This window comes from Daphnia magna, linkage group LG10, assembly GCF_020631705.1.
Source record: "Daphnia magna isolate NIES linkage group LG10, ASM2063170v1.1, whole genome shotgun sequence".
Taxonomy (NCBI): Eukaryota; Metazoa; Arthropoda; class Branchiopoda; order Diplostraca; family Daphniidae; genus Daphnia; species Daphnia magna.
Window position 1 is genome coordinate 6,906,073 of NC_059191.1, and position 20,864 is coordinate 6,926,936.

Here is a 20,864-nt window from a genome sequence, read left to right on the forward strand (position 1 = left end):
AATGCACGCAAAGAAAGAAATGCAAAGTTTTTCTATCTGGCGGCATATAACAGAAACTGTTCCGTCAATTTCGGAGCCTCCCCCCTTTATATTTTGCGTATACCGCTGGATACTCATTTGCTATGATGTATAAATATAGACGTAGCGAGCGCTTGCGTGTCTCCGTTACTAATCCTTGTGTAGCCGTCGGCATCGTCTTTGTTTGTGTAGGTAAACCTCAAGAATTACGAAGATTATGTTTGATTTTTCTCAATCGTATGCGAACGGCGTCGGGACTCCCGAGAACGCCGTGCATCAGTTAAACTCATTTCTTGTCTACTTTGATTGGTTTCTATTTAATCTTGAACGAGGGAAATTTTTAAGGATAACTACACCTCCCCCGGGAGGCAGGTTAAATTTAGGTAAAATTAGCTAGAAAATGCGGCCAATAATGTAAACGAAAGTTGGCCCCGAATTCGGGTCGTTAGTTCCACCTGGGGTCGTTGTTGTTCCATAGGCCTTTTTGTTGAACCCCGCCCCCCTGCTGCCGTGAACGACGGCCAAGGACGAAAAGAGGAGTAGTAGATACCAGAGGACAATAGTGGGCATGACGTTAGAGGTGGGAGAAGAAAACATAACACGTGCTACCATCGGCTCGTTAGTCTTCCGCTGAACAGCGAGCCGTTGACACAACATTCGGCTCTCGTCTCCGCAAAACTACGCTCACCTATTGCACGCGTCATCAGTGATTGACTGCTGTATACAGGAATATATACGGTAACCCTGCATAAATTAAGATTTCCTTTTGACTAGAGCGGACACATAGTTGGGACGGGGAATTTTCAAATGATTTTTCCCGCGTTTTACATTTCGTGTTTTTTCTTTTTTCTTTTAGGAGTTGTCAGAGATTTTGAAAGACAACACAATCGTTATGACTAATCATAGACACACGTGCGGAATAATGAAGATGTTGGCCGCCACTTGGACGACGGTGCTTGTCCTCTGGTTCCCGTCATTAATAACAGGTACGACACACGCAACTGACAAAGATACGAGGCTATTATGCATGCACGTGAAATGGGATGCGTTTATTTCCGTTCGTCAGTCAACCGAACTAGTCTATGCATTAAAGACAACAGTCTCTAATGGCTTGCACATGCAGGAGAGATGGGAACGACGAGAACTGTAATTAAATGTGACACTTGATTGTTAGTGTGCTGTTCTTGATTATAGAGCCTTTCGTCCAATTTTGTTTTTCATGGAGTCGATGATGTGAATTGCAAAGCTCAAAAGACATGCCAAAAAGTCGAAATTAGATTACGTATTGAAAATGCGTGTAGAACAAAGGACTGAGAATGGAATTACATAAATTTGGTTTGCTTTTAGCGGCTGAGCTCTCGGATGGAATGGTCTGCACTTTCACGTCGACCAACTACGCGGTCGGTGACGTCTGGTATCCGAGACTGGGTCAACACGGGACCCTCCACTGTGTCGCCTGCGTCTGTCAAGAGGTGAATTAAATTGTATATGATCAAAGAATATTAAATTCAGGCAATCTTTTCACTCGCACTCTTTCGTTGATAAAAATGATTTTGGCAGGGCGGGAAAATCAATTGCACCATTCAAAATTGCAGCGGTCCCGAATGCACCGGGTCCGAATCGTCCGTCGAGAATCAATGTTGTGCCCACTGTTCCAGTAAGTCCGCTTTCTTCAGATGACATCACGGGGAAACCAACATCGATTAAAGTTTGCATTTTTCTTTTTCTGCTTTTAGAAGTGGGGCAAGATGCGAAAATGCCAACATCCATTACAACTCCACCATCTCCGGCGCATTCGACTCGCGTTTTGCAGGAAAACGTTCGGGTGTCTTCATTCTCGTTATCGGATTTGAGTAGCAGTTCGACGTCATCTGGCGTCACTTGCTTACATAATGGCAACGTCTACCGTCACAAGGAACGTTTCACATCTTCCAACGTCGGTCTCAAACCGGAACACCCCGACCAGTGCGTTCAATGTTCTTGCGAGGTCAGTTTATCTTTTGATACGTCACTTAAAGCCAATTTGATAAATGCTTACGGTTGCGCTAATATTGCGGATGTAGTCAAAATACCAGTCAGTCACGTAAGAGTAGAGGCCTGCGGGAATGTCAGAAAACGAAGAATGGAATGGGTAGAATGTAAGGAAGAATTCTATTGGAACGAGTTCCATCTGATGTCTGCCCTGCTGAATTTAGGTAATCGCTTGTCGGCGTGGAATGTGATACCGACGACATAAAGAACCGGGGCAAAAAAATTGATTAATGAGAGTTATTTTCCTTTTCTACAATGGCGTTGTGGAATGTTGTCGATGGCCGTGCGTGACCCAGCCGCTTCGTTCAGCGATCCACTGGTCTCTTGTTGGTGTATGTCTGGCATGTCTCGGCGTGATGAACGTGTCCGTTCGTGTAACATTTATGCGTACAAGTGTGCGTGTGTCGTCCATCGTTCTCCTTTTGTATTTGCATATTACTGCACATCATGATCGTCGCTGCCGATAGACAACAACACAAGTGCTTTGCCCCCGTTGGCCGCTTCCACCTTGCGTTATATACATCGGTTGTACGGCCCGAGACAAAACGATAGAAGACGAGTGGCCTTCGTGAATAGAATTCGTAATGATCCCATTTATTTATGTTTTGTCTTCTTTCAATCTTTTAAGCAGCGCTTTCACGTTTCTTTCTCTTTGAAAGCGTTGCATCGCGGGTCGACGGTTCGGGCCTCTTTTTGAATTTGTTTTTTCTTTAAATTCTTGTTTCGATATTATTATGACCGCCAGTTGACCGGCCGACATTTGCCGCTCATGCTTTCCACGTTCGCATTGCACAATAGCAAAAGCCTTTTTCCATAAATAGAAAGGAAGGTGCGCAGATACACACGAAAAGACATCGAACCTTTTGCATCCTGTAATGTATACGGGCCGAGCTGTCCAACGCGCCTATCGTTTTCCTTTCTTTGACGTCTCCTTATTGGTAGAAAGCAGTAAACTAGTAAGTTATAGCCAACCAACCCATGTAGAACCGAGATGAATACGAATATTTCATTTGTATACATCTAAAAAAGAACGATACGGTACTAACGGCGCACGGCTAGGTCTATAAAAAGCAAGGCGGACTTCTACGAGAAACGACGAAAAGAAAATGGGAAGAAGACGGAAAAAACTGGACGATAGAACAAAAAATAACCGAAATTTCATTTCGATTCGTTCGATTATCACATAAGAAAAAAAGGGGGGAGGAGGAAAGAAGGGCCTTATTTTTACAGATGTCCATAATTTTCAATCCTACAAAACATCTGTTGGTCTGTGTATTCATAGACACGAATATGTTCATATTTACGGTAGAAATATCACGCCCTGCTGTTGTTTGCCGCAGAGCTATAGAATAACTGATTGTTTTTTATTGGTATGCTCAGAGCGTCTTAACGTTGTGCATCCCCATCCTCGGTCATAGCGGTACCCTCCCTAAAACCTTTTAATATGCAAAGAGCATTTGAAAAGAGAAGACACATCCTGGCCCGCCTACCAGGAACCGAATCATTTCCAGATGCTTCGGTATCGATAGAAAACGATTCATAAGAAATGCGTAAGAGGAACATGTCCGTTAGAATGAGGAGAGAGCTTCCTTCGTTATCATATACGTACATTATATATATAGGGAAACAAAACAAAAGTTATCACACACGTGATTTGCCTAGAAACCCCAAAATATTCTAGCATCCAAAACATTAATAATATGCTATTGTGAGTCGGATGAGTGCCTCGTGTTTGTTGAATTTGAAATGCAAAGACGATCGTTAACTAACGTCTTTTGATGCCTTTTTTTTATCTTTTCATAAACAAATCCTTCGGCATTATGTGCTACTCTCCATCGACATGTTTGCACGCGCGTGGATGGACCGTGACGTCATCACTTGCCCTTCCACTAATTTGGCCGTTGCACCTCCGTGACTACACCTGGGAAAAACCAACCGAACACCTGCGCAACAACGAAATGATTCAAACAGGGTGGGATGGTGATGTGCCAACTGAAAGATTGCCCCAAAGCTGACTGTGAAAAGCCGGTATGGACTAAAGATGATTGCTGCCCAGCCTGTCCAGGTAACATCACCATACACTATTTTATGGCATTTTATTTTGCTCAGCTAAAGCTTGTGTTTAATTGCAAATGGGCAGAGGTGGTGCTAATTCATTCACTTATTTGATGAAGGGTCATAATTGTTCATGTTGATTATGGATTAGATCCAGTTGGCCGAGTGGACGAGATGGACAATTCGCCTGTTATTATTCAACAAGAGTCGGATACTATCAACGGAAAAATGGAGGACTGTATCTCCGCTGGCCGGTAAACAATTGCATCCCCATTGATTCTTGTGCTCTTCATTTTGTTATCGTTCATGTTGGTTGCTTACTGACGTATCGTGATGTAATACTTTTCTTCTTTTGAAGGTATTATCTGCACGGAACGACTTGGCATCCGGTGATGGGACCGTTCGGACCAATGGACTGCGTCAATTGCAAATGCAAATCTGGTAGGATCGAATGCCAACGTTTGGAATGTCCCAGTCGGCCAGAGCTCAGCTGCGAAAGGCCCGTAAAAGTTGCTGGACGTTGCTGTCCCGTCTGTCCGTTTATCGAGGGAGACATTCAAGGTACGCGTAGCGGAAACGTGCCATTCCGCTGGATGTTTAGACAACAGCAAACTCCTTACTGGCCGTCATGTGATGTTTGGCCAAAAAGGGTTCCTTCCGGCCCATTCATTTTCTCATGTTTTGACGTCTTTGGTGTCAGCTGTTCTGACGACTGCGTTTCCCATGCCAGCAGGTCCCGTGACACCCTTACTGCCATCATCACCCATCACTGGGACGCGGTCCAATATTCAAGAAACTTCAGGAATCGTCAGCAGCAGTTCTAGCAGCAAAATAAAGACACCCACTCGACCCTTGTTAGGCTCCTTCCACTTCTTCGCTCATCAGGTCCTCAACGCATCCCCGAAACTTAACGTTGTGCTTACCCAGGGATTACGATGTCATCGTCTATCGAGCGCAAGGCGGTGGTAGCACATCCGAATTCATCCAGGTAAATTAAACAAAACAAACCAAACGGACACAGAGCTCCGCATTTACTTTCAACACAGAAAAAAGAAAATCGACAAAAGATGACGACAGTTGACGTGTTAAACTACACGAGGATAATGTTGTTGTTCTTCTGGTAATCTCGCAGTACATCTTTCAGCAAGTTGTCAACGGACAGGGCATTGAACATCACATGTGGATGTTACAGCCAACTGTAACAACATACAAAGTCCAAGATCTAACACGGGACCAGTCCGAAGCATTACGTCAGCGATTCCGGTTCATTCTTCTCGGAACTACGGCCACAAGTGAGCATTTGCCAAGAATTACCATTCATTATTTTTTTTTGAAACCTACTTACTGTTCTTGGCATAACACATTCATTTTTGTTTTTGCTTTACTTTTTCCTTCTCCTCAATTCCTTTTGCATGTTTGAATGAACCGTCAGAACACGTCACGAGGTTCACAAAACGAGAGAAAAAGTTGAAACCGAAATGTCTGCCTGATTCCGGCTGCCTGAAGAAGATCCGACGACTAGAGCGAAATCTGGTGCTCAAAGAGGTTGTCAGCCGTAAAGGTTGTTCACCTCTCGAAGTGGAAGCCAACCGCCGTTGATTAAACGACACATTTATCCAATGGTTGCTCACATTGGGCCATGGTCATACCAGCACCGGCCAGCCGTACATGCAAATCTCTGACGACTGGCAAATTAGCAACTGAAAATGCAAAAAACAAAACATTTGACACTACCGTTAAAGGTAATCTCGGGAGGTCACGTACAACACGGAATTGATTTGTACCACCAGAATTCTGCTGTCCCGCATCAGGGATTCGTGTCTATTAAAAGAGTTTCCGGATTCCTTGATTCCTCCCCCGGTATCCGTAATAATATCGTAATCCCGCGGAACTCGAATACGCGGTTCTATGGCGCCGTTTTATGGCGTTGTGTAGATTTGATGTGGGCTGCTATCACGCAATCATGTAGGAGGAGTACGTAATTTTCTATTTCAAATTAAAGATCGTTACTTGGGTGCTGAGACCAACTTATTCATTTTAATACAAAGACAAATTGCGACCTCGTGTGTTTGGCCGCAAACCCAAATGTCATTTAAAACAAATTATTATTATTTTTTTTCCTTATTAAATTTGAATCGACAGAATGCTGAAATACGTTGATGTGTGCATCAACGTAGATTTAGTTTATGTTAGAATATGATATTCTAGTCAGTCACTCAATCGATCATATGGCTCAACAAAGTATCAATAGTATTCTTAGTCTTAATAATACTTACAATCTAAGTAGAATAATTGATCTTACACACACAATTGGTAAGTAGGATCTGGACCTATTTATCTTGTATTGGAGCTAGATAAAACAGAGCACAAGATCACAAGCAGATAAACTTATATCCTCCCAGCATGGTCTAACATTAGAGGTCCCAGAACTGTCGTCTGCTATTTCCGCGGACAAATTTTGGGGCACTCGCTAGGGGCGCTGACTACCCGGATCAGTCATAACATTCCCCCCATAACGTTGTCAACAATGGGGAAAGTAGTCGCTTGTGACTGTTTTTCGCGCTGTTTTGTTCTGTATTAAAAATTTAAAAAATTTACTTTTCAAATAAAGGAAACCTGAATCAATTCCTATTTGTATTATAAACCATTATATACATTAATACACATTAATTAACCATCTTAGACAGTTTGCGCAGCTTATGCTGCTCTTCTTTTGATTTCTGGCTAACCTCATTTTTTAACCGTTTCGCTTCCATGTGATATCGGATTCTATGTATTCAAACATTAAAAATGGGACCATTTCCGTGCTATGTTTGTCGCATCAAATATTTGGCAAAACAAGTCCGTCGCATGCAACATCATAGATGACTTGGTGGAAGGAATCTCTCATGTAAGCTTTTTCAGAGAGAAAATGATTTTGAACAATTTTATCAACTTTGGCAAATGTAAAAAAACATGCCAAGAGAGGCAAAACGCAGGAAGCCTTTGCCTCTCTTGGCATGTTTTTAAAGTTGAAAAAATTGTTCAAAATCATTTTTGAACGGCCTTGATTTGTCAAAAATTTGTTGCGACGAACATCGCATGGAAATGGTCCTTTTTTGGAACAGCCCAAAACAGGCCTAGCAGACGACAGTTCTGGGACCTCTAATGTTAGACCATGCTCCTAGGTTCGAATCTCAACGAACGTCAAACGTGGGTGACGATCTTCCTTCGTCTTTCTCCATTACACACAGTTGGTTCTGCAACCCCCTTGGTTTCCGCAACCAACCAGTTGTGCGCATCTGGTTGGTATTTATAATGAATCACAACAGTTTATTTAGCCCATTCAGTGACGTGTAAGAATCTAAGATGATGCCACTCTTGAGCAATCTTTCTAATCCTAAATCTCAGTGAACGTTCAGCAAAGAAAACGTCATGCTATTAATTTGTATTTAAACTGAATCTATACATCTGATTTGATGCAATTTGTTTCCGATTTTCATGATTGCTGTCGTTTAGGAGTGTAAGATAATTGATTAAGCCACGACGATACGTGAAATGGCTGTCAACAGGGGGTTCATTCCGGCTCCGCAAGCGCCACGGTAATCGTCCGAACTGATATCCCACGCCATAGCTCCACCTAATCCTTTGGAAAGGACGTAGTTGCTCTTGGTGGTGAGCATGGGGATATCGTCGTAGCCGATCCAATTAACGACGTCGGTAGGCGACAGAGCGTACGGTCCAATGAACTGGTCCGGATCTTGAACAACTTGCCAGCCTTCGTTCTGAACAGCCTGGCAGATTTCAAAATAGCTTAAGTAACCCTCGTCCTCGGTAAAAGGACCTGGAGCGCCAACGCCAACGGCCGGAGCAGGTGGAGTCGTTACTGCTGATGCGAGCTTCCAGCTGCGTCCGTACAGCGGCATACCAAGGTTGATTTTAGAAGCGGACAATCCGTTGGTAATCCAGTGATGGACGCTGGATTCTACGTTGTAGTCAATCGTTTCAAACGATCGTTTACGCAGAGGAGCGTGATGGTCAGCCATGTCCGGCTCCCATCCTTCCCATCCTACGTGCATATCGAAAGTCATCAAATTAATGAAATCAGCTGTTGTTTCGAGAGCTGGGATGTCGTAGCCTGTTCCAATAATTAGAAGACATGAGACAATCAGTTGGAAGAATAGTGATGGATATTATTTGGTGTACCAAGATCGGTGGTTATAGGAGCAACGGCAGCGCTAAGGATGTAATTGAACGGAGCGAACGCATCTTTCAAAGCAACCATGAGGTTGATGAATCCGGTCTTGTCGGCATCGGACTTGGGGTACTCCCAGTCCATGTCGAGCCCGTCAAACCCATATTCTTTTAAAAGGCTGACGACTGAGCCGACAAAAACGTCGATATTCTCTCTACTTGCTACTAGTTGAGAATACTTATCATTGATATTGGAGTCGTCCACTCCGCCAACGGCCAACATGGTCTTCAGACTTGGGTTCTGGCTTTTCAAGCCGGTGAATTTACGATAGAATTCTTGATCGATGTCTACGGCTGGATTGTTGGGTTTGATCTTGAACGTGGTCTCGTCGAGGTCAGCGAAAGCGTAGACCAGATGAGTGCAGAGTTTAGTGTCAATGTTATCGACACCAAACTGCCAAGGTTCTGTCAAATTGTATCAAATAAGTACGGCACAATAAAAAGAGAAATACAGCGTAGAATTAAATTACCTTGACGTTCAGTAGCCCAGTTGGGGAAATAACAAATAAAACGACCTGCCGCGACGTACGGAAAGACGCAAGCAGCGAAGACAGTTGCTAGTAAAAGCAATCTCATTTTGTTTACTTGACCGTAACTTAAAGAACAAGAAACGTTTTAAGGAGCTTTAGTCTCAAGAATTATGTGTGAGTGACTGTAGCAACATTCTAAATATTGTTGCAATCTGCTCAGCCGACGAGCGGATTCGACTAACCAGATTGTTTAAATTACACGAATAAATAAGTAAACGACAAATGAATTAGGGTTCTTACACGAATATATTAAACACGAGAAACACAATGCACGCGAAGGAGCCAGGTGTTGGCCAAAGCTCTCTCTTAAACTTGCTTACGACAGTAAGACTTACGGAGACACACTTGTCTCGACTGCTACGCCAGGTCTAACTGTCCTACTCGTGCGCCGGCCGGCTTACGTCACAGTCACGCCAACTGACGGTCACAAGGGACAATCACAAGGGCCCTCAGGGCACCCAAACAATACAGAAAGGGACTCATAGGTGGAGTAAGGAGACAGACGGGGCCGTCTGCAACATTCGGCCCTTCCTGACTCGATTTGACACAAATATTCAAATAGGACAACAAAACTATTTACAAAAGACACACACGCAATTTGTCAAATCGAAACAAACAAATAAATAGTCAATACGAGATTGGGGACCTTAAGTCTAACCTTTCCATTCCCCTACTTCTATCTCACCCAAAAAAAATAAATAAATAAATACAAAAAAAAAAAAAACTAAACTTATGGAGATGGATGGGGGTGGGAATAGACGGGCAAAAGCTATTAAGCTAACAAACAAAAAACAAAAACAAAAAAAACAAAAAAAACAACAACAACAAAAAAAAATTATGGCAAAGCCAAGAAAACAAATACGAAATGCTTCAGGGTTATTTTACAAAATTTTTCAACCAACTAGGGGGTACTATTGTCCTTCCAGCTCTCGTTTTCGTTGGAGGGGGAGGAGCCACGACTTCATTCGGCGGATCGATTGGTGAAATGGCGAGTGATGGTGCCACCACATTATCTTCCTCATCCGCTTGCTGGACCAAGCTTTCATCTGGATCGTCCGGCTCGTCTTGCCAATCGTCCCACTCAGGATCCTCTCTCGGATGGAACTTGCGGATTTGGACGACGTGAGCGTTAAAACGACGAAACCTCTTCTTTTTTCGCCGTGCAGGCAGGTCTTCAACCAGATATGTAGTAGGGCACACCTTTTTAACAACTTGAAAAGGACCAACGTACTTTGGTAACAGCTTCTTAGTTTTGTTTTTCTTCTTCAACTTCCTACGAACAAGCACCAACTCTCCTGGGCAGAGATCCTTCACTACTCTGCGTCGAAGATCCACCAGGCGCTTCACTTTCTCCTGTTTTTTTACTATGTTCATTCGGGCCGCGTCTCTAAGCTTCTCAACTCGAGACAGGAAGACGTTGAAAGATTCTGGTCGTTCTTTTGGCCACGGAAACTCGTTCTCAAGGGCAGTGAAGGGCAGGCGGCCATACACCAGTTGGAACGGTGATATCTCGGTTGTACTTTGCCTTGCCGTATTGATGGCGAAGATTGCTGCTGGCAAATGGCGATCCCAGTCGTCATGGTCCGTGTTAACGTAGGCAGCTAATGCGAGCGTCATCGTTCTGTTGACTCGCTCAACAAGTCCAGATGTTTGTGGATGCTCTGCGGTTGCAAAAACGTGCTGGGTCTTCCATTTGTAACGAAACGCCAAGCGAAGCCCCTTCTTGCCCCTTTTATTTGGCTTAATTAAACTAAGACCTTATTTCTTAAACTCTCCTTAACTTAATACCCCACTAGTTGACCTAGTTAATAGACTTTCTAGAAAATATAACAAGTGGAGAGAACAAGTCTCGGCACGCCCGTTATAAATAGAAACTTTTATGATTTGTCCAAAGCCGCCCAAAACGGCCTTAACCTGCCGTAGCTAAAAATAGATATATTTTTATCTGTTGGGAATTGCCTGAAACGGCCCGAAACTGCCCGGCCTATTTTTAACAATCGTCCAAATTCGCCCGATACCGCTTGAATTTGTCCGCCTATACCTCTTCGTGACGTCCAAATTCGCCCGATACCGCCCGATTTTGTCGGCCTATACCTTAACATTGTCCCGTATGTCCCCCACGGGATGATGACTAACATATAAAAAGCCACCGCAAACTCCCAAAAGGCAATCAGATCTACTCTGCCTGCTCCGTGTGCCAACTTAGGCCTCTGCAGCTCTCCCGCCGAGCCCGCTACCGTAACTCTTGCAAGCCGCAGAATAAGTACCCTTTAAGTAATCACTAAGTAGCTGATTGACTATTACTTTATTACGTCTATGCCTTGAAGTTAGTACCCATTGGTAACCTTAAAGTGTCATGAGTCTTCTTCCCTCAATTTACGAGCTTGTTTAATTATTCTACGGCTACCTGTCGCAAATCGGTTTATAATACACGGCTTTTTATTTATTGCGTGCGTGTTGTTTTATGCTTGCTAAGTATACAAGACATTGGGAGTAAAGACGCCGCATTAAATTAAACTTTTCCGTATTGGAGACAACATGACAACGTCGTGTACTCCTTTACATCTGGTGGCAGCGGTTTTCGAACTCACTTACAGTGTCGTTGTTTACTTGTGTTAAGCCTAAGACAAGACGTACCTTTTTTTTGGTTTTTCAACAGCCAACTAAGACTGAAAATATGTCTATCGAGTCAATGGAAATATTACCAATCTCAGCTAATAATGCTGGACATGACTTCTTGTTGTCCGAAAGGAAAACAGGCTTTCAAAAAAGGCCAACTCATTTTACTATGAACAATGTATCCTTGACCCAAGTGGATAGACCTAAGACTCTTTTATCTGACACGCAGTCAAACCTAACTAAAATAACCAAAACGTCGTTTATAAAAAGAATTGCTATTTTTTTACGTCTAGAAAATCAACCAAACAAATTAAGTTACCAACAAGTAGCAACGTTTCTTTTCATAAATTCAAACCCTTAACGGAAGGACAAAGTTCCGTCAATCTTTTTCCCCAAAGTAACATTGCTTGCGAATTCAGTAGCTTAAACGTAAAATCGAAAATTGACCATATAACAATTCAGAGCAATGATAAGCCGAATGGAGATGTCATTAACAACGAAAACCTGTCTATCACATCCCACAATATTCTAACAGACAACACAATAAAAAATTTTGATATTGAAAACAGGCAGATTGGCAAAACCACAAGAGAAAGTGTAATTTCAAAGAATCCCAGTTATTCCTCTTTAGCGTCAGATTCGTTTTCCGATGTTGTCGACCAGACCATAGAATGTTTTCCGATTCTACAATCGACTAATAATACTCTTCAATCCTACAGTTTCTATCACGCCCCAAATTCTGTCTCTGAGACAACCGAGTATACTATGCACGAAACAAAACAATTTACAAATTTGAACAATAAAATAGACAGATTAATAGACCTCATGGAAAATCTAGACAGCTTGATACAGTCTAACCTCTGGCAAGAAAACGGGACGGTTCTCCCACCAAAGGGAAGGCACAATTATGCGTCGAACCAATCAAAACAAATCAATTTTTCAAAGCCCTCCTCCTCAAAAATTTTCACTAGACAAAAACAAGCCTACGGCTACCGACAGATACACGTAAAGCCTTTCAGAAAGACTAACCGAAACAACTCAGGTCAAGATAGTTTTAGACAAAACAATAGGTTTATGCAGTCTGCCATAGGGTGTGCAAATTGCGGCCTTGCAAACCACAACATCGAAATGTGTTTTCAATATTCAAGAAAAAAATAAAAAGTACGGGAAAAACCGCCTTCTTGTTATTTTTGTCAACAAGTAGGACATAAAGCAAATTCGTGCCGAGGTAGAGACAGTCTGATTAGGTCTAACGTATCTACCCTTTACTAAACCAGAAAAACAAGTAGTACCAGCTGTAAAATAGGGTTAGTTTAAACAAATCAAAAATTAATAATACAAATTTTAAAAAATGGATTCCAAGAAAGTTAAATCAGTCGCAAAAAAAAATCATTTATTTAAATAATAAAAATAATAATAATACAGCATCAAATTCACAAGTAGCTCAAAGAACTCTATGGAAAACTAAGGTATACTTCAATCAAAGCAACATTTGATCCTGGTGACGAGAAAAACCGTTACACAAAAATATTTGTAACGCAAACAAAAAGTGTCGGAACATCAATAAGATGGCTTTGAGTCCAACACAGAAATTATATGAGGGAAACGATAAGAAAATATTACCTTGAATAATTTCCCTTGCCGTTTCTTACTTCGCTGCGGGCTGCGAAACGACGGCTAATACAGTCACTATCGCAGTTAAAAGGGTATTTTATATCTCAAAGAACTGTCAGGTAGTATATACCACAATCTGGGAGCAAGGTGATAGTTTAGTCACCGGCTCTCATTTTCTATTATTTCCGATATGGATTTACCGGAAGGCGTGGAAGTTATTCGATACTGCCGCAGCCAGAAGACTCTACCCATAGATATCTTTAATGAAAGCGCGTCGGAACATTAATGACAATTGAGTCCAACGTAGATTTTTATAAGTCTAGATCTTCTTAAGTTGTAGAGGCCACAATAAAGGAGCAGGGTGATAAATTAGGCACTAGCTCTCTCTTTTTATTCTCCCGGAGTATGGATTTACCCGAGGGAATATATATAAGCAATTTCGTAAACGCTACGAACGAAAACAGAAAATATCAGATTGTTGTAGAAAACAATTATAATATGGCACACACTCTACCGAGAGATAGTCCCCTTGGTGGATTAGAATTCTCTTGTCAGCTGATAGGCTTAGTATCTAAAAGTCAAGAGTTGGTTTCCATGAAGTAAATGTCAGAAATCGAGTTTAAATCAGAAACAGATGAAGACCGCTAATATAAAACGAGCACAATATGGTTTAGTGGGTACGTCTCCCAGGTTTTCTCAAATGGATGAGGTTGCAATACAAGAGCAAGGTGATAGTGTAGTCATCACCTCACCTTTTTATATCTTCCCAGAGTGAGGATTTGCCCTAGGGTATACGATACGTAATTCTTTGGTGCTACAAACAATAAATGAAAAATATATTTCTTTTTGCGGAAAAAAGAAATCGCTCGGACTCGTGTGAATTAGTTTGACTCAGGAAAACCAATTATCTTGTCAACTGGCAGGCAAAGTATCTCCAGGTCAAGAATTCGTTTCCCTGAAGGAAATTTCAAAATTAATTTTTTAAACAGAAACGAAAGAAAACGGCTAAATAAAATAAAAAAAAAAACACAAATATTTCGCTTCCAAACAAAACTATTAAAATATTGCGACAGAATCTAGATTGGGACACTCGAAAAAAAAGTAATTAGAAAAAAGAAAAAAAATACGAATTGAAATAAAAAGTAAACTTCTATCGACACCGAAAAGAAACAATCTTTTCAACTTTGACCTTATTACACGGGCCAAGGCCAGTAAGAATTGAAACGATGGGTTAAAGAAATGTTGCATTCAAATGCAATGGGATCCCGCTGGATGGACATAGTAAATTTAGTTGTTAAAACAGAGAGCTTTGTTTCGAAGCAATCAAAGGAAGCTCAATAATTTTTACGAAAAGAGTTTCATTTCCACAATAATGAATCGATGGAACTTTGGACAAGCTTTACGGAAAAACGTATTATAACGTTTGATCTTGCCACAAGCACTAGAAAATTCAAACTTGAAGAATCATCTAAAGCCCAACCTTGACTAGAGGAAAGAAAAAATGTTGGAATTGGCTAAAAATACAATTCATTTGTGAACTATCCCAAAAGATCAATGAGTCACATTCGAAGAGTTGTCTGGAAAAAAAAATAGAAACAATCATACACATGCACAAAATGAGACAGAGCAAAGACAAAAAATAATAATAAGGAAAAAAAAATTAAACTAAAACTGAAACAAAAAAACAAATCAAAGCAAAAGAAACAGAACAATGCAAAAAAAGAAACAAAACAAAATCAATGAGGATAAACAAAGCCAAAAAAAAAAACAAAAAAACGCAAAAAACAAACAGAAAAAAAAAAAATACAAAAAAATAAAAAAAATTATAATAATAATAATACTAATACCATGATAGATAGTTACAAAAGAAACCGATGGAACCCAATCTAAAAGTAAAAATATAACTGGTGTGTTGTTTTCGGGGGCCACCCTACTAATGCTGCATAAACTCCCAAAAGTCCGTATCGGCCATCATATAGGATGCGCCCGATAAACGCGGATGAAACTTGCAATAAAATTATAGTTGATACGCGAACTCTAAGCTCGTCTACCGTTTTCCCCATCTCCTTGCTCTATATCACCCTTGCTCATTCTGCCCTTACCCAACTTCCATCCCGTAAAAATTTTTGCCGTACATATATCTCGGGGAAACGCCCCAGGCAACCATATGGTGCGCCCTCTATGATATTTCCACCCCTTTTATTCATATAGCCATATAGCACTCCCCTTGTATTCCTTTTTTCCACCCCTAGGGTAAACGAAAAATAAGCCTGCCATATTTCCATAATAACCCTCCGTGACACGACTGTCACGTAGACTGTTCCCCACCCCTTCATACCATAGGATGCTTCCGATAAAAACGGATAAGGCTCCAACAGCTATACGATTCAATAGGCTACATTTTCAGCCATCCGATACTATAACCCGCCCAACCCCACTCCTTACCCTTCTGCACGCTCCTGCAATAGTGAATCGCTTTTCTTCGCGTAAACCCCCGATAAACGAACTCCCACCCCAACCACCTCCCTCCCCCCACAATTTAGGATGTCGGGAATAAAACCGGATACAAACAGCGTATGCAAGCGTACGTTGCGGCAGTCCATTTCGGCATCTCTCACTTCTCCCTCCATCTTCATCTTACTCACTTTCCCCCATTGCCCCCCTCCCCGCGACAACGCCATGTTTCCCCCTGTAACTTCCCTTACCCAAACATCAACTCCTAATACTAATAATCCCATGTAAGATAGGATGTTTAAGATATAGATAGATAAAAATATTCAACCACTCAGCGGCATAGCAACGTATACGGCCCCATATGCTCTGTTTACCCCATTGTTCTCCATGTATGTGTCCAACCCAACCTTTTAAGTATTATGCCGACCCGCGCTACTCCTACTACTCTCCTCGACAAACGCATTCCAGATCACGACATGCGACTGCAACAAGCCAAGCAGAGTCGGACTCCTCCAATTTTCCGATGGCTCCTGCGAACCTGCTACACGCAATTCGAATACGAAAGTCGAGTATCGAGTCATGACCGACAAAAAAGCAGCTTTTAACTTCCCGGGATACATCTGTGGTAGATGGAAATCAATTAAGCATATCACGATCAATTTCGTAGGACAAGTTATTACCGTTCCGGAACGCATCGCCATGGAAACGACGGCGGTAGAGTGTGATATCATGAGACAATCGAGGCGATGCAACGAGAGCCCAATGATGAAATCAGAAAACAAATGGATATTTAACCAAGAACCGGAGGACTTCGGTTACTGGCTAAGAACCACCACTGTGGTTACAGTCAACTGTATGTTAGAAGAAGTCGTCCTTTCCCGAATTGACGAAGGAGACATGATAAACACGCCACTAGGAAAAACCAACGTATCTCATGGATCTCTATCCCATAACCATCTAACATTATTTTGGATCGACACCTACGGAAAACCAACTGATATCGTAATCCGACAATTAGAGAAAGGCGTGGGATTCTGGTACGAATCTTCAACGAACGGGACTTGGATCCTCCAAGACGACTCCAAACAGTTGGACTTTCACGTACGGTTGACGTCACGCTGCCAAACCGTGAAATGCGACAAAAAAATAGACAGTTGGACCGTGATCGGAGACAACCATTTGTTCATCATTAAATACCCATTGGGACCTTCCGCAGCTACCGTACCATCCATCATCAAGGATATTGTGACAAAAAGAAATGACCCTTTAGATATCAACATCCGACAAAACGCAAGAATCCAGTATTTGGAGGACGCCGCCATCCGTCACGAAAATGAACTTATCCGCGTCATCCAGAGCATGCAGTGTGACCAACGACGTGCTAAGCACGCACAAGCCGTGTCAACTGCCCAATACAATGGATGGATGGCAGCCGCACAGCTGGGTCTTCGGCAATGCATCAAACTGATCGCCACCGGAAACATCGTCTCAGCCCTACAATGCACCCCTACAACAGTAAATTTCACGACGGATACAACCACTTGTGGACCTCAACCGCGGTTCAACAATTTCACCATTGGCCGGTCCGGTTGGGAACTCACTGCTTTTACGCCATGCTACTGGGCTGGAGGTATCGTGAATTTTAACGACAAACCTCACGCCTATCGCAATAACACGTGGCAACCGGTCGAAGCATCCGTCGTCATCCCACAGCGTGATTTGGCTGACGCTTTCCGATATCAAGACGTCAACTTCTTCGAATATCAACATCAAACCAACCCCGCTTATACGGAAGCCCTCATTAGCCCAATGGATATAATGGCCGATATCACAGCCTCCATGAACGAACACTCCCTGACTGTCCCCAATCAAATTACAGGGACATCGGCTATCGTCGTATCCGCAGCCGAGAAAGCAGGTCTCGGAACCTTTACTAATTGGTTCGAGAATTTTAAAGTCTACTCATTCATCATCCTGCTCATCGCTATTTTCCTACTGATCGCTCGTGCTTGTTACGCCCTCGGATTTTGTGGTTTGATATGGAAATGTTGCTGTAAGCCCCCACGTCCTCCCCCTACGGCGGTTTACCAGACGAGAAGCAGCCGACCCACAGGTCCCTGAATTTTCTTTTGGATTGCGGGACGCAATCTAGTATGACGGGGAGCGATGTAACGAAACGCCAAGCGAAGCCCCTTCTTGCCCCTTTTATTTGGCTTAATTAAACTAAGACCTTATTTCTTAAACTCTCCTTAACTTAATACCCCACTAGTTGACCTAGTTAATAGACTTTCTAGAAAATATAACAAGTGGAGAGAACAAGTCTCGGCACGCCCGTTATAAATAGAAACTTTTATGATTTGTCCAAAGCCGCCCAAAACGGCCTTAACCTGCCGTAGCTAAAAATAGATATATTTTTATCTGTTGGGAATTGCCTGAAACGGCCCGAAACTGCCCGGCCTATTTTTAACAATCGTCCAAATTCGCCCGATACCGCTTGAATTTGTCCGCCTATACCTCTTCGTGACGTCCAAATTCGCCCGATACCGCCCGATTTTGTCGGCCTATACCTTAACATTGTCCCGTATATCCCCCACGGGATGATGACTAACATATAAAAAGCCACCGCAAACTCCCAAAAGGCAATCAGATCTACTCTGCCTGCTCCGTGTGCCAACTTAGGCCTCTGCAGCTCTCCCGCCGAGCCCGCTACCGTAACTCTTGCAAGCCGCAGAATAAGTACCCTTTAAGTAATCACTAAGTAGCTGATTGACTATTACTTTATTACGTCTATGCCTTGAAGTTAGTACCCATTGGTAACCTTAAAGTGTCATGAGTCTTCTTCCCTCAATTTACGAGCTTGTTTAATTATTCTACGGCTACCTGTCGCAAATCGGTTTATTATACACGGCTTTTTATTTATTGCGTGCGTGTTGTTTTATGCTTGCTAAGTATACAAGACATTGTGAGTAAAGACGCCGCATTAAATTAAACTTTTCCGTATTGGAGACAACATGACAACGTCGTGTACTCCTTTACACATTCGTTGACTTTCTTTTCCATCAGATGAGAGGAAAAGGCAGTGCCTTGATCACTGATTATCCGAGTCGTTCCACCATGGCGAAAGTTGATTTGGTCTCTCACAAAGTCTGCAACCAATGCTGTCGACGTGTCGGCCACTGCCGCTGCTTCTACATATTTCGTTAAATAATCGATGGCCACTATAATATGCTTCTTGCCTTCCGACGTTGACTTAAATGGCCCGAGATGATCCATACCGACAGTGTGAAACGGACGATCTGGCGGTGGAATGGGTTGGAGTTGACCAGCGGGTAATCCAGGGATACATTTATGAAATTGACAATAATTACAAGACATAACATATTTACGAACGCTTGACCGAAACTTCGGCCACCAATAACGTTCAGACACTCTTGCAATTGTTTTGTCTATTCCCATATGGCTAGAGGAGGGGTCATCATGCGAAAACTCTATTATCTTTCTCCTTAAAATTGACGGAACACAAAGCAAAAATTTACGCCCCTGGGAGGGATTTCTCCTATACAAAATTTTCCCATGAATTTTAAACTGTTCTGCAATTTTACCCGGTACTTTTGAATTAAGACAGGTTATAATGGGACGCAATTGGCTATCCAGTTGTTGTTGGAATGCCAATTCTGTATTATTCATGCCCACAGGCCATCTACTGTCAAGTACACAAACTACATGACCGATCGCGGAGCCACTGGTTCCAATACAGGATTCATCAGGGTTACGCGATAGGGCATCAGCCACCAAATTATTTACTCCTTTAATGTGGCGAATTTCAAAATCGTACTCTTGAAGAGCTAAAATCCATCTGGCGAATTTGCCAGTAACCTCTTTCTTAGACCATAGCCAGCGAACAGCTGAGCTATCTGTACAGACAGAAAATCGTCTACCATACACATACGAACGTAATTTTTTTAATGCCCAAACAATTGCTAAACATTCTAGCTCATTAGCATGATACTTACTTTCCGCATCGGTAAGTTTCCGGCTGATAAACGCGACTGGACGTGGTCCATCTCCAGCATCTTGCATTAAAACGGCCCCAAGGCCCACCAGACTGGCGTCTGTTTGTATAACTACATCGATGTTTTGGTCGAAGTGTGCCAGTACAGGGGACGACACCAAACGGCCAACTAACTCAGCTTTTGCAAACTCTTGGGCTTCTGTCCAGCACCATACGGAATTCTTTTTCAAAAGGCTGTGCAGCGGATGTGCTACTGTAGCAAAATCTGGAACAAAACGACGATAGAAGGACGCAAGTCCTAGAAAGGCTCTCAACGTTTTAACGTTATTAATTTTAAAGTTAACTAGAGCTCTAATTTTTCCCGGGTCTGGCTGGATTCCGTACTCATCAATGGTGTGACCTAAATGAAAAATTCTGTTCGTCGCAAAAATACATTTAGAAACGTTTAAGGTTAATCCAGCTTCCTCCAAAGCCATTAGGACACACTCAAGTCTTTTCTGATGCTCGTCGAACGTTCTTCCAAAAACTAACACATCGTCTAAATAAACGAGACACATTTGCCACTTAAGGCGAGCTAACACTCGATCCATCAACCGTTGAAATGTGGACGGTGCATTATTCAGTCCAAACGGCAAACGAAGAAACTCATACAATCCATCTGGAGTGACAAACGCTGTTTTACACGTATCAGCGGAGGCAACAGGTACCTGCCAATAGCCACTCATCAGGTCTAAACTGGAAAAATATTTAGCACCAGCAAGACGATCAAAAACGTCATCCAATCGGGGTAAAGGGTAAACATCTCTTTTTGTCACTGCGTTTAAACGTCTAAAGTCAATACAGAACCTAAAGTCACCTGATTTTTTTAACCAGTACTACCGGTGCTGCCCAGGGACTAAATGATGGACGGATGATACCTTGTTTCAGCATATCGGCGACTTTTTCAATTATGATTCTTCGCTCCACAGCTGATACGCGATACGGGACGCAACTAATTGGTTGAGTGTCGCCAGTGTCAATGGAATGCTCCGCCATGTTTGTAAATCCCAGTTCGCCATCTGCTGAGGGAAAACACCGTAGGTGTTTGCTCAAGAGCTCGAAAACGGCACTCCTCTCTTCTTCCGACAAGTTTTCGCCTACGCGAGCGTCCATCAAGATCTTCAGCTTCTCATCGGGTTGAACAGCATTGTTAACCAAGGAGCAAACAGGATTTTCTGGCTGTTCTTCTTGCCCGACGACTACCATGTTGTGATCGAAATCAGCATCTACATACGCTATAAAACCTTTACGACGTAACA

General features: G+C 42.5%; 3 protein-coding genes across 3 annotated transcripts; 2 read left to right on the forward strand and 1 right to left on the reverse strand.

Annotated features, from left to right (window-relative positions):
* Positions 1-579: 579 nt before the first annotated feature.
* On the forward strand, positions 580-7,695 carry LOC116931990. Its single transcript, XM_045180558.1, is given in 12 exon segments — positions 580-756; positions 875-1,004; positions 1,366-1,490; positions 1,579-1,675; positions 1,755-2,005; positions 4,021-4,114; positions 4,256-4,358; positions 4,463-4,665; positions 4,838-4,962; positions 4,964-5,092; positions 5,189-5,396; positions 5,537-7,695. Coding segments are annotated over 11 exon segments (1,596 nt in total). The 5' UTR covers positions 580-756; positions 875-910; the 3' UTR covers positions 5,704-7,695.
* LOC116931989 (chitotriosidase-1) lies at positions 7,517-8,991 on the reverse strand. Its single transcript, XM_032939672.2, has 3 exons — positions 8,808-8,991; positions 8,290-8,742; positions 7,517-8,221 (listed from the first exon to the last, which is right to left on the reverse strand). Exons 1-3 carry the CDS (start codon positions 8,911-8,913, stop codon positions 7,620-7,622), a joined length of 1,161 nt encoding a protein of 386 aa, XP_032795563.2. The 5' UTR covers positions 8,914-8,991; the 3' UTR covers positions 7,517-7,619.
* Positions 8,992-15,672: 6,681 nt separating this feature from the next.
* On the forward strand, positions 15,673-17,767 carry LOC123476836. The gene has a single exon (XM_045179691.1). It carries the CDS (start codon positions 16,134-16,136, stop codon positions 17,673-17,675), a length of 1,542 nt encoding a protein of 513 aa, XP_045035626.1. The 5' UTR covers positions 15,673-16,133; the 3' UTR covers positions 17,676-17,767.
* Positions 17,768-20,864: the final 3,097 nt, after the last annotated feature.